At 42.9% G+C, this 16,885-nt stretch overlaps 1 protein-coding gene across 16 annotated transcripts in view; it reads right to left on the bottom strand.

Moving 5' to 3' along the window:
* Positions 1-16,885, bottom strand: part of LOC132398701 (uncharacterized) — a 173,400-nt gene that overhangs the window by 7,174 nt on the left and 149,341 nt on the right. For 13 of the 16 annotated variants that reach the window (XM_059978493.1, XM_059978494.1, XM_059978500.1 and 10 more), the window contains one exon: positions 16,813-16,882. The exons of 2 other annotated variants lie outside the window; for them this stretch is intronic. In XM_059978493.1, the coding sequence (XP_059834476.1) occupies positions 16,813-16,882 (70 nt within the window). Of the gene's footprint in view, positions 1-6,259; positions 12,200-16,812; positions 16,883-16,885 lie in introns of those variants that run through there. One more of the 16 variants, XM_059978497.1, reaches the window with a different exon arrangement.

The raw sequence follows: 16,885 nt of genomic DNA, 5'->3' as shown, positions 1-16,885 counted from the left end.
GACTGTAGCCCTCCAAATCGCTGCTATCAATGTACCTACCCAAACTTCTCTTAAACCTTGAAATCAAACTTGCATGCACCACTTACACGGAGACCTTGCTCCATACTCTCATGGCCCTGAGTGAAGGAGTTTCTCCTCATGTTCCACTTAAACTGTTTACCTTTCACCCTTAACCCATGACCTCTGGTCCCACCCAAACTCAATGGAAAAACCTACTTGCATTGACCCTATCTATACCCCTCATAATTTTGTAAACCTCTATCAAATCTCCCCTCAAACTACAATGTTCCAAAGAATAAAGTCCTAAACTATTCAATCTCTCCTTATAACACAGGTCTTCCATACATGACAATATCCTTGTACTTTTTCTCTGTACTCTTTCAACCTTATTTACCTTTCCTAAGGGTGAGGACAGCTTGTGCTAGCCTTTGAAAGGGTAATAATTAATCTCACCTGCGAAGTTTTTGGGACAGAGGGGGAGTGTGGTGGGACTAATTATTTAAAGATAAAGATTAGTTTTATTTATCACGTGTGTACATCAAGAAATATGGGAGAATGCATTGTATGTATCAAAGAAAACCTGCGAGGATTGCATTGGCAGCCCACAAGTGCTGCCATGCTCCTGGCACCATCATAGCATGCCCACAACTCACTTATCCTAACCCTAACTGTAAGGTTTTGGAAAGTGGGGGCATCTGGAAAAAACCCACTTAATGGCAAGGAGAACATACAAATTCCTTACAGACAATGGTCAGAATTGAACCTTGATCAGCGATCATAACTGGCACTGTAAAGCAATGTGCTAACCACTATGCAATCGTGCTACCAATTTATTTAGATTTAGATATTTAGTACGTGTCTTTTTTAAATAGCTCCAGTGGAACCTATAACTATTGCCCCCTCAGAAAGCACATTCAGTATCTCAACAAGTTCTACATTAAAAGTAATTACCTTCCACTTTTAGTTCTTTTGTTAATTATTTAAAATCTGGCTACTCTTAGCCGGTGGGAGAGATATCTCACGTACAAACAAGCTGGATGAACTCAGCAGGTTGGACAGCATCCATTGAAATGAGCAGTCGACGTTTCGGGCGGAGACCCTTCGTCAGGACTGAAGAAGGAGTGGGCAGGGGCCCTATAAAGAAGGTGGGGGGAGGGGGGAGGGTGCCAGGTGAAAAACCAATCAGAGGAAAGATCAAGGGGTGGGGGAGGGGAAGCAGGGAAGGGATAGGCAGGAGAGGTGAAGACGGAATGTAAGGGAAAACACTATGGGTAGTAGAAGAAGGCAGAATCATGAGAGAGGTGATGGGCAGCTATAGGAGGAAGCAGAGTGAAAGTTCCCACTTTCAGTGGAAGGGAGGGGAAGCGAATTACTGGAAGTTGGAGAATTCGATGTTCATACCGAGGGGCTGGAGACTACCCAGACAGTAGATGAGGTGTTGCTCCTCCAGGCTGAGTTTGGCCTCATCATGGCAGTAGAGGAGACCATGTATGGACATATCCAAATGGGAATGTGAAGCAGAGTTGAAGTGGGTGGCAACCGGGAGATCCTGTCTGTTGTGGTGGACGGAGCGGAGGTGCTCGACGAAGCGATCCCCCAATCTGCCTCGGGTCTCGCTGATGTAGAGGAGGCCACACCGGGAGCAACGGATGCAATAGATTACCCCAACAGACTCACAAGTGAAGTGTTGCCTCACCTGAAAGGACTGTTTGGGGCACTGAATGATGGTAAGAGAGGAGGTGTAGGGACAGGAGTAGCACTTACGCTTGCAGGGATAAGTACCAGGTGCGAGATCTGTGGGGAGGGACGTGTGGACCAGGCAGTCGCGGAGGGAACGATCCCTGTGAAAAGCAGAGAGGGGTAGAGAGGGAAAGATGTGCTTAGTGGTGGGGTCCTGTTGAAGGTGGCGGAAGTTGCAGAGGATAATATGCTGGATCCGGAGGCTGATGGGGTGATAGGTGAGGACAAGGGGAACACGGTCCCTGTTGTGGTGACGGGAGGATGGGGTGAGGGCCGAAGTGTGGGAAATGGAGAAGATGTGGGTGAGGGCATCATTGATATCTCTTTACTCGATCAAAATGTTTCATAATCTCAAATATTTCCATTAAATCTTCACTGAATCTTCTAAGGAAAACCATGCCACCATCTTATCAGAAAACTTGCATTCACACTCAGTGGCTACTTTAAACGTAACTCCTGTACCTAAAAAAGTGGCCACCAAGTGTATATTTGTGGCCTTTTGCTGCAGTAGCCCATCCACTTCAAGATTCAATGGGTTATGCTTTCAGAGATTCTCTTCTGCATGCCACTGCAGTAACATGGTTATTTGAGTTATTGTCACCCTCTTGTCAGCTTGAACCAGTCTGGCTGTTCTCCTCTCACCTCTCTCATTAACAAGGCATTTTTGCCCACAGAACTGCTGCTCACTGGATTTTTTCTTTGTTTTTTGCTCCATTCTCTGTAAACTCTAGAGACTGTTGTGCATGAAAATCCCAGATCAGCAGTTTCTGAGATACTCAAATCACCCCATCTGGCACCAACAATATTTTCATGGTTAAAGTCCCCTAGATAACATTTCAGTGGAAGACCTCAAGTACTATGCACATACGAAGGGTGATTGCGGCCTAAGGTAGAAGGAGTCAATTTTAGAAAACCATTAGTTTCCATAACTCATTAGTTAATAATGCATCAGGGGTGTTTGATAAGTTTGTGGCCTAAGGTAAAAGGAGATGAGTTATTAACTTAACACTTTCTGCATAATCACTCAAAGAGTTGTCCTGCATGTGCATGTAATGAGAGCTGTATAACTCATCTCCTTCTACATTAGGCCATGAACTTATCAATCAACCATCTGTTGACACTTTCTGGAGGTCCAAGATCCATATGCTCCACGACCACTGGACTAAGTGTGTAAATGTAGGAGGGGACTATGTTGAAAAATAAATGTGCTAGGTTTTCTAAAATTGACTCCCTCTACCCTAGGCCACAAACTTATCAATCACCCCTCGTACAGTTTAATATGCCTCTAGTGACCATACAAAATATAATTCTGGAAAGCTCTGAAACTTCTTTGTTCTGCATTAAGTGAATAAGTAATTTTTCATTGGTTAACTTGGTACTGCAGAATTTGAATGAGTACTTTCTAAATGGTTGTCTCTTATCTACAGATTTGAATCGACCCCTTATCAATTTCTCTTTGTTCTATCAACTTTTAATAAAAATATCATGAAGCAACATGTTTTGTGCCTTGTTCTTGACTTTTCATAGAACTTCGGATTGAAACACTAGGATCCATCACTCCAAAGGGCAGTATATTTCTTCCTCTGAAGGACGTTAACGAGGTAGTTGGATTTTTGTTACAGATTTATGAAGAGACTCACAGAGTCTTGGAGAGTCTGTTACCCAAGTCCAGAGGTTCCCAACCATCTATATGCTATAGACGCCTGCCATTTACTGTTGGGTCCATAGACCCCAGGTTGGGAAACCCAGCCCAAGTCAATTGAAAGAATGGTTGTCAATTGAGCAGCAATGGAATTTAGGAAGATTGACTTCAGAGGCATGAAGGGTTAAACGAGTATGTAGACACAGGGAAGATCAAAGTCTTGGAGAGGGTCAACACAAGTTCAGCCCAACAATGTGGGCCGAAGGGCACCTACTGTTCTGTAATGTTCTATGTGCTTAAAGACACTATTTTACACATTGAAAGCCATATCATAAAAGGAACAAAGTAGTGAAGGAAATCCTGAGACAATTGAGAAGATTCTAATGAATATTTGTGCTGCACGATGATTAGAAGGCGAAAGAGCGACTGATTAAAAGCTGTGTTCTTGCGACTCATGGTACACGGTTGCTCATATTATTTGCGCCTTTCCAATGTAATGAATTTCACAATGTACCCTTGTAACTGGAAGACTTCAGCCTTTAATGTTCCATTTCCTTCCCCATTGTTAGTGCACCTGTTTTTATTTTGCACTGATTCTACATCCAATTTAATAACTTTCAGTAATCCCTTGGCTCGGACCCCAACACTTCAAAGCATTCTAGTCAGCCGGTCTAATTATAACGTGAAGAGGTGGAGGCTTCCTCTCAGCACTGTTTTCTATACCTGACGTGTCAAGGTGATTAACATGCACAGTCTCCAATGCCACAGATTTTATCTGCACATGTTTTTTCTCTCTCTGAATAGAAAAGCGTGATTCAATTAAGTAATAGCAAAGATTTTCCACCAAGCTCCTACGGAAACAAGTGAGGAAACTTTGCTGCAAATACAAAATGTGTCTGTGATAGTCCAACATTCTCTCCAATAAACTATTCCCAGGCAGAGAGAGATGGCATTTTGCAGCCAAAAGCCTTTGTGCAATATAATTCATTGTGCAAACAACCTTCAAAATGACTTGGTACAAATGGAAGTCCAATTTGATTACAGACTGACCCCACAACACCTCTCCTGTGTTGCCCCGGCCAATCACACTCTAGGATAATTTTGGTGTGGAGTGAAGCGCACTCCATACAACTTGTGTTTAACCCAAATGTTGGAATTCATTTGAGGTTGCCATGGCAATTGTTTCCTTAGGATTGGGGCTAGGCAGATGGTAACCAGATTACATTATTTACAAAACTGCATAACTGTCCCCTTTGAGAGTCCAGAGGAATACTGTGATCCATCACCACTACTCCTCACTTACTACAGTTATAAGGACAGAAAAAGGCCCTTTGTCTCACCTCAACCATGGTGTCTAAGCTACTTGCGTTTATCCACATTTCTGTTCAAATGACTTTTAGACGTTGCAACTAAAACCTCTTCTACCACCTCCTCTGGCATCTCGTTCCATAGTCCCACCTCACTCTGTGTGGACAATTTGCTTCTCAGGTCCCTTTTAAATCTTTGCCCTTTCCCCCTCACACGAATATTGAAAAGTTTGGGTAGAGTGGACATGGAGAGGATATTTCCATCAACAGGAGAGTCTAGGATCCAAGGGCATAGGCTCAGAATTAAAGGACACCCCTTTAGAAGAGAGATGAGGAGGAATTTCTTCATCAAGGGGATGGTGAATCTGTGGAATTTTTTGCCTCAGAGAACTGTGGAGGCCAAGTTATCCATTCCAGCTCCCTCCTGAAATCCCCGCCACCTCTGCGCGAGTTTCCACCCAATTTAATTCACTCCGCGTCAGATCACGGAATGGCTGAGATGCACTGGATACAGCAATGATACAACTGTACCAGACAACATTCCAGCTTGATCAGCTTTTATCAAAGCACCATAGAAAGTACAACCCTACCAGTCATACTTCCTACATTCAGAATCATGGTGGTCACATTTGTTGTTTTGTGGCAGCCGTACAGTGCAATACATAATAATTTAAAACTGTAAATTACAGTCAATATATATATATAAAATAAATTAAACAGAGCCAAAACAAAATAGTGAGGTACCCATGGCTGTGGCTGTGGATTTCAGCTATTGTAGTCCTAAATGGGAAAATTTAATGATTCCCATCAGAGCTGCACGCAAAGAGTCGCCACTTTATCAGTATCATCTTAAATTTCTTTTTACTTTCATTTCCAAGTGGACAGTACATATCGCAAACAAGGGAAAATAAATATCATTTCGGTGCGAGTGTGAGTGTTCACTAACATCGTTGCTGAACATTGGCCCTTGTCTCCTTAGCTCATGAAAGACTGAAGCCTTCCTTTCATTTCCCACCCCACTGCCCCCTTTGTCCGGATAATTTCCCACCGGGGTCACTCAGTATTCTAACCCAGGATTGACGAGAACCTCAGCTTGTAAGCTTATTTTAACTGGGCTTGGAACATCTGCAATAAATCCATGAGGATTTGCAAGTAAAGACAGAAAGATAAAAAAAAAGCTAACACAGCTATCTGATAGGGTTGTCAGTCACTAAGAACAATATAGAACAAATGCACCTTATTAGCAAAAGAAATGGAGTGACTCTCAATTAATTGTAAACAGTTTGCTTGCCTTTTTACAGCAGTCTATACGGCATCTGCAAGAGGTGTGACCATTCACGTGGTGTGTGCATGTTTGTGCACGCAGGTGTGTGTGTGTGTGACAAAGCCATCAATTACGTGATCCAAATCATTGACATATAACATGAACAGTAGCAGCCCCACCACCAACCCCTGTAGCACACCACTAGTCACCAGCAACCAACCAGAAAAGGCACTTTCTTTGCCTTCTGCCAGTCCGTCAACCTTCTGTCCTTGTTAGTGTCTGTTCTGTAATAACATGGACCCTCCATCTTGTTTATTTTATTTTATTTCATTTAGAGATACAGTGTGGAGTAGGCCCTTCTGGCCCACTGAGCTGTGCCACCCAGCAACCCATCCCACATGCAAACAAACAAACTGCGCAAATGGCAACAAGAACATCAATCCTCTACACATGCGTGAATGAGTGAAAAGACAGAATATAAAAACACAGAATCAAATGAGTCCAATCAAACTACAGTCTAATCTGCAAACTACAGAGCCAGAACTTTTGTACTATCCTCCAACAGCATCAAGGGAGAATCAAGGGGGAAATGTGCTGTTTGCATCCACAACCAACACAGCCCACAAGTGGCACCATGTTTCTGGCCAATATAGCATGCCCACAACTTAGGAAGGCTAGCCAGTATGACTTTGGAATGTGGGAGGTAACTGGAGCACTTGGAGGAGAACCCCATGGTCACAGGTATAACACAGGTCACAGGTATGGTCACAGGTATAACCACTTACAGACTGTGAGACGGAGAAGGGGTTCCCAAGATTTAACATTTTGGGCAAAGGACATGAGCAGAGGTTCGTAACCTGGGGTCAACAGACCCCTTGGTTAATGGTAGGAGTCCATGGCATAAGAAAGGTTGTGAACCCTTGTGCTAGAGGGATATGTTTTTAATGTGTTTCTTTATTTTCTCTCTCACCCCTATTTTCCTGGTTTCTCCCTGTAACCTTTGATGTCTGTACTAATCACAAACCTATCACTCTCTGCTTTACATATACCCAATGACGGTCCCCACAGCCATCTCGGCCAATGAATTCCACAAATTCACCACACTCTAGCCAAAGGCATTTCTCCTTTTAGCATGAAATGGTCTGAAACCCAAGGCCTGAAGGGCAGTGGAAATATAACCAACCAGTGCCCTTGGAAAGGAACTGAACAGACTTACAGAACATTGAACAGATCAGTACAGCACGTGTAAGATCAATCTAACACTTCGCTCCTACATAGTCTTCTTTTTTCCAAGCATCCATGTGTCTATCTAAGAGCTTCTTAAATATCTATAATATGTCTGCCTCTACCAACATCATTTCATGCACCCACCACCCTCTGCGTAAAGAACTTACCTCTGAAATCCCTCTTTACCTTCCTTGAATGACCCTACAATTATGCCCCTATTTTATTAGCCATTCCACCCTTGGAAAAAGGCTCTGGCGATCCATTCTATCTGTACCTCCTATCAGCCTATACACCTCTATCAAGTCACCTCTCATTCTCTTTCACTCTAAAGAGTGATGGCCTAGTTCATTCAATCTACCTTCATAAGGCCTGCTATATAGTCTAGGCAGCATCCTGGTAAGTCTTTTCTGCACCCTCTCTAAAGCTTCCACATCCTTCCAAGGTGACCTGAACTGAACACAAATATTCCAAGTGTGGTCAGAATATAGTTTTATAGAACTGGAAGGAGAATATAGTTGAAAGGGATAATAAATCAGCCGTGATGGAACAACAGTATAGACTTAAAGAGCCAAATGCCTAATTCTGCTCCTGTATCCAATAATCTTATGGTCTAACATTAAATACCGGCTGTTGAGCTCTGTCCCTGATAAGAAAGAGGCTCAGGACTCACTCCACCAGGTTCAGGAACAGTTATTACCACTCAACCATCAGGCTCTTGAACCAAAAGGCATAACTTCACTCAACTTCATTTGCCCTATCACTGAAATGTTCTCACAACCAATGTACTCCCTTTCAAGGATCCTTCATTGCATGTTCAATGTATTTATTGTTTGTTTGTCTGTTTGTTTATTTATTTATTTATCTATCTATTAATTTATTTATTATTGTTTCTTTTTTTTTGTACTTGTACAGTTTGTTGTCTTCTGCACTCTATTTGAACACCCCAGTTGGATGGTCTTCCATTGATTCTCCAATGGTTATTATTCTATTATGGATTTATTGAGTATGCCCACATGAAAATGAATCTCAGGGTTGTATATGCTGACATATATGTATTTTGATAATAAAACTTAGTTTGAATTTCGATCTTTAATGGAGGCCAACATACCACATGCCTTTTTAATCATCCTGCTACTTGCATGGCAACTTTCAGGGATCTATGGACAGGGACCCCAAAAACCCTCTGTCCCTTCACTCTGCTAAGACTGCTGCCACTAAATCCACCACGACTTTTTATTTCCTGTCAGTCACCTTATGTACAGTCTAATGTCACAGACAATCAACCTATGTATAAAAACTATTGTATCTTTTTATATTTATTGTGCTTTTTTATTATCATTGTATTATTTAGCTTTTACAGGGTTTTTTAGAAGTACATTGCATTGGGAGTAACAATTATTTTGTTCTCCTTTATACTTCTCTCCTGGAAATTACATTAAACAATGTGGAATCTTGAATAATGTAGTAATCTCCAGGGGTATGGGGCTTATGGGATGGTGGATCAGATGGCCTCTTTCTCTGCCCTAACAACTTGATGCTCCTGTAACTCTGCAAGCAGCCCAAGGGTTAACTTTGAGCAGGTTTCTCTGTTGGCATTGGCTCTTGTGGAAATGTTAATTGCCAGCCAGTTGTTTTCCTTTGATGACTGAGGATTAAGGGTTCAATGATGTAATTACCACAGGTTTATCAGGACATAATCTCCCTCTGATTGCCAGAAGACCATTGTGAAGGGTGCCTTATGCACACTCTGGGCATCCAGTTTGCCAGCATAAAGTTCTCATTCATTTAGCTTTCTCCTTGGGTTTCTGAGGTTTCGGGAAAGTGTCGGTTGCAGCAGGGCATCTGGAAGCCTGGGGAGGAGGGAGCACAGCGATGGTGGGTCACAGACACACTCCACCGCATTCCTCTGGTCCTGCAATCCAAATCCAGTGCCATTCAGAAACCAGAAGCTTGCAGATAAAGTTTACGGCAGCACGGAGTGACAATGCAGGAAGTCACACACCTGTCTGAGGAGGACGCTTGTCCCTGTTCTTTATAAAGGACTGTGGTCAGGGCAGCCTCTCCCTTCCTAAGTTTCAGAAAGTTTAGAAGCCATTTGGTAATTGGAACTGCAAGGGGAGATTGAAACTCAGCAGACAGATGAGCTGCCTCAAGCAGATCGTTGCCTCCAGGGTATAGCTTCAGAATACAGTGGTGGCCCTTTAGAACAGAGAAGAGGAGGAATTTCTTTAGACAGAGAGTGGTGAATCTGTGGAATCATTGCCACAAGCAGCTGTGGAGGCCAAGTCATGAGGTACATTCAGAGTGGAGGTCGACAGGTTCTTGGTTAGTAAAGGCGTCAAAGGTTACAGAGCAAAGGTGGGAAAATGGGTTGAGAGGGATAATAAATCAATCAGTGCAATGATGGAATGGTGGAGCGCACTCAATGGGCTGGACGGTCTAGTTCTGCTCCTATGTCTTACGATCCAATCTAACTGCCTCAAGTGGTCAGAGTCAGTGGGACAGTCACATCTCCTGGGTTGAAAGGTCATCAAAGTAAAAGATCACAGTGAATATATCTGAGTACATATATATCACCGTATTCTACCATGAGATTCGTTTTCTTCTGGACATTCACAGGAAAGTAAAGGAAAGCAATAGACTTAATAAAAACTATGAATAATGGACTACAAACAACCAATGTGCAAAGGAAGACACATAAACAATAATAAAAAATAGAGACTGTAAGTTACACAGAACTTAGAACACTGCAGTATAGTACATGTCCTTTGGCCCACTATGTTGTGACAAATGGTTAACCTACTCTAAGTTCAATCTAACGCTTCCTTCCCACATAGGCCTCCATTTTTCAATCATCCATGTGCCTATCTAAGAGTTTCTTAAATGCCCCGAATGCACCTGCCTCCACCACCCCTGACAGTGCGTTCCACACACTTACCACTCTCAGTGTAAAAAAAGCTACCAGAATCAAAATCAAGTTTAATATTATTGCATATGTCATGAAAATGTTTGTCTTGTGGCAGTAGAATATTGCAATACATAATAATAAAAACTATAAATTACAATGTGGAATATAATTAAATAAGTGGTGCATAAAGAGATCAACAAAAACAGTGAGGTAGTATACATGGGTACATTGTTTGTTCAGAAATCTGACACGAAGCTGTTCCTGAAAAGTTGAGTGTATGTTTTCAGGTTCCTGTACCTCCTCTTTGATGGCAGCAATGAATAGAGCAGATGTCCTGGGTGATGGGGGTCCTTAATGATGGATGATATCTTCTTGAGACATCACCTTTTGAAGGTGCCCTGGATGCTGAGGAAGCTAGTGGCCATGATAAAGCTGGCTGAGTTTACAACTTTCTGCAGCCTTTTTCCAGTCCTGTGCTGTGGCCCCTCCATGCCAAACGGTCATACAACCAGATAGAATGCTTTCCACAGCAGGAGTCTCCTCATACTCCTCAGGAAATACAGCCGCTTTGTAATTGCAACAATATTTTGGACCTAATTAAGATCTTCAGAGATATTAGCACACAGGAACTTGAAAATGCTCACCCTTTCCACTGCTGATCCCTCTTTGAGGCCTGTTGTCTGTTCCCTTGACTTTCCCTCCTGAAGTCCACAATCAACTCCTTGGCTGTACTGATGTTGAGTACAATGTTGTTGTTGCAACACTACTCAACCAGTTGATCTGTCTCACTCCTGTACACCTCCTTGTCAGCATCTGAAATACTGCCAACAGTAATTGTACCATTGGCAAATTTATAGATGGCATTTGAGTTGTGCCTAGCCACACAGTCACGGGTGTAGAGAGAGCAGAGCATGGGCTGAGCACATATCGTTGAGGTGTGCCAATGTTGACGGTCAGCAAGGAAGAGATGTTATTTCTGATCTGTGGTCTCCCAGTGAGGAAGTTAAGGATCCAGATGGAGAGGGAGATACAGAGGTCCAGGGTTGGTAGTTTGGTGATTAGAACTGAGGGTAAGATTGTGTTGAATGCTGGGCTGTAGTCTATAAACATCAGCTTGACTTAGGTATTGCCGTTGTCCGATGATCCAAGGCCAAGTGGAGAGCCAGTGAGATTGTATCTGTTGTAGACCTATTGTAGTGACAGGCAAATTGCAGTGAGTCCAGGTCCTTGCTTAGACAAGAGCTGATTCTGGCCGTGATCAACCTCTCAAAGTACTTCATCACAGTAGGTGTGAGTGCAAACGAGCAAAAGTCATTGAGGCAGCTCAACCTGATCTTCTTGGGGACTTGTATAATTGTCACCATTTTGAAGCAGGTGGGAAACCCCATCGGCATCAGTGAGTGATTGAAGTTGCCTTGAGCACTCCCACCAGGTGCTTGGCACAGGTTCTCAATACCCTATTAGGTACACCATCATGACCTGACACCTTGCCTATTGAAAAATATTCTGGCGTCAGCCTCCAAGACAGAGATCACAGGATCACCAGGTGATCCAGGGATTCACACAGATGTAGTTATATTTTCCCTTTCAATGCATGCATAAAATACATTGAACTCATCTGGGAGTGAAGCATCATGGCCATTCATGATGGTAGGTTTCACCTTATAAGAAGTAATGGCCTGCAAACCCTGTCAGAGCTGATATGTATCCAATTCCATCTCTAACTTCAATTGGAATTGTTTTTTCACTCTTAAAATAGCCTCTGACATCCCTCCTATACTTTCCTGCAATCACCTTAAAATAATGCCCCTCATTTTAGCCATTTCCACCCTGGGAAAAAAGCTCTGGCCATTCACTTGATCTGTGCCTCTTATCATCTTGTATACCTCTATTAAAACATATCACATCCTCCTTTCCTCCAAAGACTCCTTGAAAGTGAGTCTATAGGTTGTGGAATCAGTTCAGTGTTGAGGTTATCCATGCTGGTCCAGGAGCCCTGCTGTAGACCAGTTTCGCAAATGCAGCCAACGTTTCTGAATCAGACCTGAGGGGATGCTGCATTGCTGGGCATGGCGTCTTTTAACTGTCACATTAACCCAGGTGCATCCGAGCTGCAAAAGATCAAATATCTTCATTCTGAAGAGCAAGGTAGGCTTTTCCAAAGGCCAAGGCAAAACTTACCCCTCAACAAAGATACCTCAAACAATCTACTATTAGTTGCAACACACACAGTGCTGGAGGAGATGAATAAACGTCCATGTTTTGGGCCGAGACCCTTCATCAGGACAGAGAAGGAAGGAGAAAGATGCCAGAGTAAGAAGGTGGGAGGGAGGGGATGGAGGACAGACTAGAAGATGATAGGTGAAGCCAGGTGGGTGGAGGAGGTGGCATAAAGTGAGAATCTGAGAGGTGGAAAAGGTAAATGGCTGAAGAGTGAGGAATCTGATAGGAGAAGAGAGTGGACCACGGAAGAAAGGGAAGATGGAGGAGCTCAAGAGGGAAGTGACACCCAAGTGAGGAGAGATAAGCGGTCAGAGTGGGGAACTGAAGATGGGGGAAAGGGAAGAGGAGACAAATTACTGGAAACTGTTGTTTGCGGGACATTACACTGCAGCAGTAATTAGTACCAAAATGACTATAATTTAGAAGGACCTGCTGGCTCCATGTTCACTGAGGCAAACTAAGGTGATATCTAAATACAAACCAATTACGCATCACCATTTGCTACTTCCAGGTATCACATGAGCAATGTTACATGAGAATCAATGCAATTTCAAAGCATATGTATCATCAAGATACATCGATGTTATCATATACCACCTTGAGAATCATTTTCTTGCAGATTACAGGAAAACAAAGAAATACAATCAAATCAATGAAAACTACACACAAAGACTGACAGGCAACTCGTGCAAAAGACACACTTTCCAAATAATTAATACATAAGTAAATAATAAATTATATTGAGAACATGAGTGATAGAATCTTTTGGAAGAGTCTGTAGGTTGTGGAATCAGTTCAGAGTTGAGGTGAGTGAAGTCATCCACACTGGTTCAGGAGCTGGATGTGTGGAATCAGTTCATTGTTGAGGAGAGTGAAGTCATCCACACTGGTTCAGGAGCCTGATGTGTGGAATCAGTTCAGAGTTGAGGTGAGTGAAGTCATCACACTGGTTCAGGAGCTGGATGTGTGGAATCAGTTCAGTGTTGAGGAGAGTGAAGTCATCCACACTGGTTCAGGAGCCTGATGTGTGGAATCAGTTCAGAGTTGGGGTGAGTGAAGTTATCCACACTGGTTCAGGAGCCTGATATGTGGAATCAGTTCAGTGTTGGGGTGAGTGAAGTCATCCACACTGGTTCAGGAGCTGGATGTGTGGAATCAGTTCAGTTTTGGGGTGAGTGAAGTCATCCACACTGGTTCAGGAGCCTGATGTGTGGAATCAGTTCAGTGTTGAGGTGAGTGAAGTCATCCACACTGGTTCAGGAGCCTGATGTGTGGAATCAGTTCAGAGTTGAGGTGAGTGAAGTCATCCACACTGGTTCAGGAGTCTGATGTGTGGAATCAGTTCAGAGTTGAGGTGAGTGAAGTTATTCACACTGGTTTAGGAGTCTGATGTGTGGAATCAGTTCAGAGTTGGGGTGAGTGAAGTCATCCACACTGGTTCAGGAGCCTGATGTGTGGAATCAGTTCAGAGTTGTGGTGAGTGAAGTTATCCACACTGGTTCAGGAGTCTGATGGCTGTAGGGTAATAACTGTTCCTGAACCTGGTGGTGTGGGATCTAAGGCTCCTGTACCTGCTTCCCAATGGTAGTAGCAAGAGGATAGCATGGTTTGGATGGTGGGGGTCCTTGATGATGGACACTGCTTTCTTGTGGCAGTTTTCTTTATGTAAATGTGTTACTACAGTTAATGTACTGCTTAGTAAATTTAGAGTACAAAACTAGAGGAAAATTAGGCATATAAAATAATGAGGGGTATCGATAAAAGGTATATAAAATTAAGATTCGTATAATTAGGGTAAGTGCAAGCAGCTTTTTCCATTGAAGTTAGGTGAAACTAGAACTAGAGGTCATAGTTATGAGTGAAAGTTGAAATGTTTTAGAGGAACATGAGGGGGACTTCTTTGCTCAGAGGGTGGTGAGACTGTAGACCGAGCTGCTAGTGGAAGTGGTGGAAACGGGTTCAATTGCAACATTTAAGAGAAGTTTGGATAGGTACCTGGATGGGAGGGAACTGGAGGGATATGGCTCAGGTGTTGGTAGATGAGTCTGTGCAGAGTAACAGTTGAGTATGGTCTGAAAGGTCTTTTTCTCTGCTGTAGCACACTATGTCTCTATAACTATAGAGAGTGATAGATGAAAGAGGTAAAGGGCTGAAGAAGAAGGAACCTGACAGGAGAGGACAGTGGATCATGGGAGAAAGGGAGGGAAGAAGGGCACTAGAGGGAGTGATGGGCAGACAAGAAGGTAAGAGGTGAGAGGGGAACCAAAGTGAGTAATGGAAAAAGAGAAGGGGGAGAAGTTATGGGAAGTTAGAGAAATCAATGTTCATGCCACCAGTTTGGAGGGTACCCAGACCTTCCCTGTACCTAATCATGCCATCTTTTGCCCTCTCAGTTTTGATCCCTCCACCACTGGCAGCTGTGCCCTCAGCTACTAATGGACCTATCTTCTGTAATTCTCACCCCAAACTTTTCTTACCCTCTCCTTCTTCGTCCTCGCTGAAAACAAAACTCTTTGGCCAAGCATGTTATCAGCTGCCCTCAGGCCAGTCCATGGAGCTTCAGATCATGCATTTCCCTGACACTCCCCAGTGAAGTTCCTTAGGGCATTATATAAATGCAAGCCTTTGCCACCCACTCTGTTTGCATTTGAGAATTCTGTTGAGTTAAATGGGCTTGAGCAGATGGCAGCAGCCACTGAACAGTAGCCAGGATGTGGGTTGCAATTTACAATGGAAGATAGAAAAGTCATATTAAAAGGACAATGTCACGATAGTAATGGAATTATCATCTGGCAGGTGGATTGGGAAAATAAGGCTGGTGCTGGATCCTAAGAGAGGAAATTTGTAGAATGTGTATGAGATGGCTTTTTAGAGCAGCTTGTGGTTGAGCCCACTAGAGGAAAGGCAATTTTGGTTTGGGTGTTGTGTAATGAACCAGATTTGATTAGGGAGCTTAAGGTAAATGAATCCTTTAGGAGACAGTGATCATAATATAAAATATTTCATTCTTCAATTTGAGAGGGAGAAGTTAGATGTATCAGTATTAGAGTGAGTCAAAGAGGCAGGAGAGAAGAGTTTGCCAGATGATTGGAAGAGGACACTAGCGGGGATGACAGTAGAACAACAATGGCTGGGGTTTTGGTGGGGGGGATGTTTGGAAGATGCAAGGTAGATACATCCCAAAGATGAAGAAGTATTCTAAATGGAGGGTGAGGCAACTGTTGGTGTCAAGGGAAATCAAAGACAGCATAAAAGCAAAAGAGAGGGCATATGATAAAGCAAAAAATTGGTGGAATTTAGAGGATTGGGAAGTGTTTAAAAACCAACAGTAGGAAATTTTAAAAAGTCATAAGGAGAGAAAAGATGAAATATGAAGGCACGCTAGCCAATAATATAAATGAGGATATCAGAAGTTTTTTTTCAGCTATATAAATAATAAAAGAGGGGTGTGTATTGTGAGGTGCTTTGGGCCCCTTATCTAAGAAAGTATGCGCTAGCATTGGAGAGAGTCCAAAGGAGTTTCATATAGTGGGAGGATTTTTTCCCATTGTTGTTGAGTCTAGGACCAGAGAGCACAGCTTCAGTATAGAGGGACATCCATTTAGAGCAGAGATAAAGAGGAATTTCTTTAGTGGGAGGACAGTGAATCTATGGAATTCATTGCCGCAGACAGTTGTGGAGGCCAAGTCATTGAGTATATTTAAAGCAGAGGTTGATAGTTCCTGATTACACAATGTGTGAAAGATCACAGGGAGAAAGCAGGAGAATGGGATTGAGAGGGATAATAATAAATCAATTTTCATGGAATGGCAGAACAGACTCGAAGGACTGAATGGCTTAATTCTGCTCCTATATCTTATGGTCTTATGACAGAACGGCCTACTTACTTGTATTGATCAGACTTCATGGAGTATAATGACCCGTTATCAAAGAAAAGATGTTGTGGCATTGGAGAGAGTCCAGAGGAGGTTCACAAGAATGATTCCAGGAAAGAAGGAGCTAACTTATGAGGAGCGTTTGATGACTATGGATCTGTACTTGCCAGTGTTTAGAAAAATGGGGGGGATTCTCGTTGAAACCCATTAAATATTGAAAGACCTAGATGGAGTGAATGTGGAGAGGGTCCAGAGGAGGTTCATATAGTGGGAAGATATTTCCCGTAGTGGTTGAGTCTAGGACTAGAGGGTACAGCCTCAGAATAGAGGGACGTCCATTTAGAACAGAGATGAGGAGTAATTTTTTTCACCAGAGTGTGGTGAATCTGTGTAATCCATTGCCACAGTCAGCTATGGAAGGCAAGGCATTGGGTGTACTTAAGCAGAGGTTGACAGGTTTATTATTAGTGTGGGTGTCAAAGGTTATGGGAAAAAGGCAGGAGAACAGGGTTGACCGAAATAATGAACCAACCATGATGGAATGATGGAGCAGAGTCGATGAGCCAAATGGCTAAGTCTGCTCCAATGTCATATGGTCTTACTTGTTATCTGAGTTGTGCCCTTACCTTAGCTCGGTATAGCTTCAGGTCCAAAGCTTTTAGATCCATGTTTCCAATCAATGACCTCATGAAGCCACTG

This window comes from Hypanus sabinus, chromosome 8, assembly GCF_030144855.1.
Source record: "Hypanus sabinus isolate sHypSab1 chromosome 8, sHypSab1.hap1, whole genome shotgun sequence".
In the NCBI taxonomy this organism is placed as follows: Eukaryota; Metazoa; Chordata; class Chondrichthyes; order Myliobatiformes; family Dasyatidae; genus Hypanus; species Hypanus sabinus.
The sequence above is the reverse complement of the archived record's forward strand: the minus strand, read 5'-3'. Positions and strand labels throughout refer to the sequence as shown.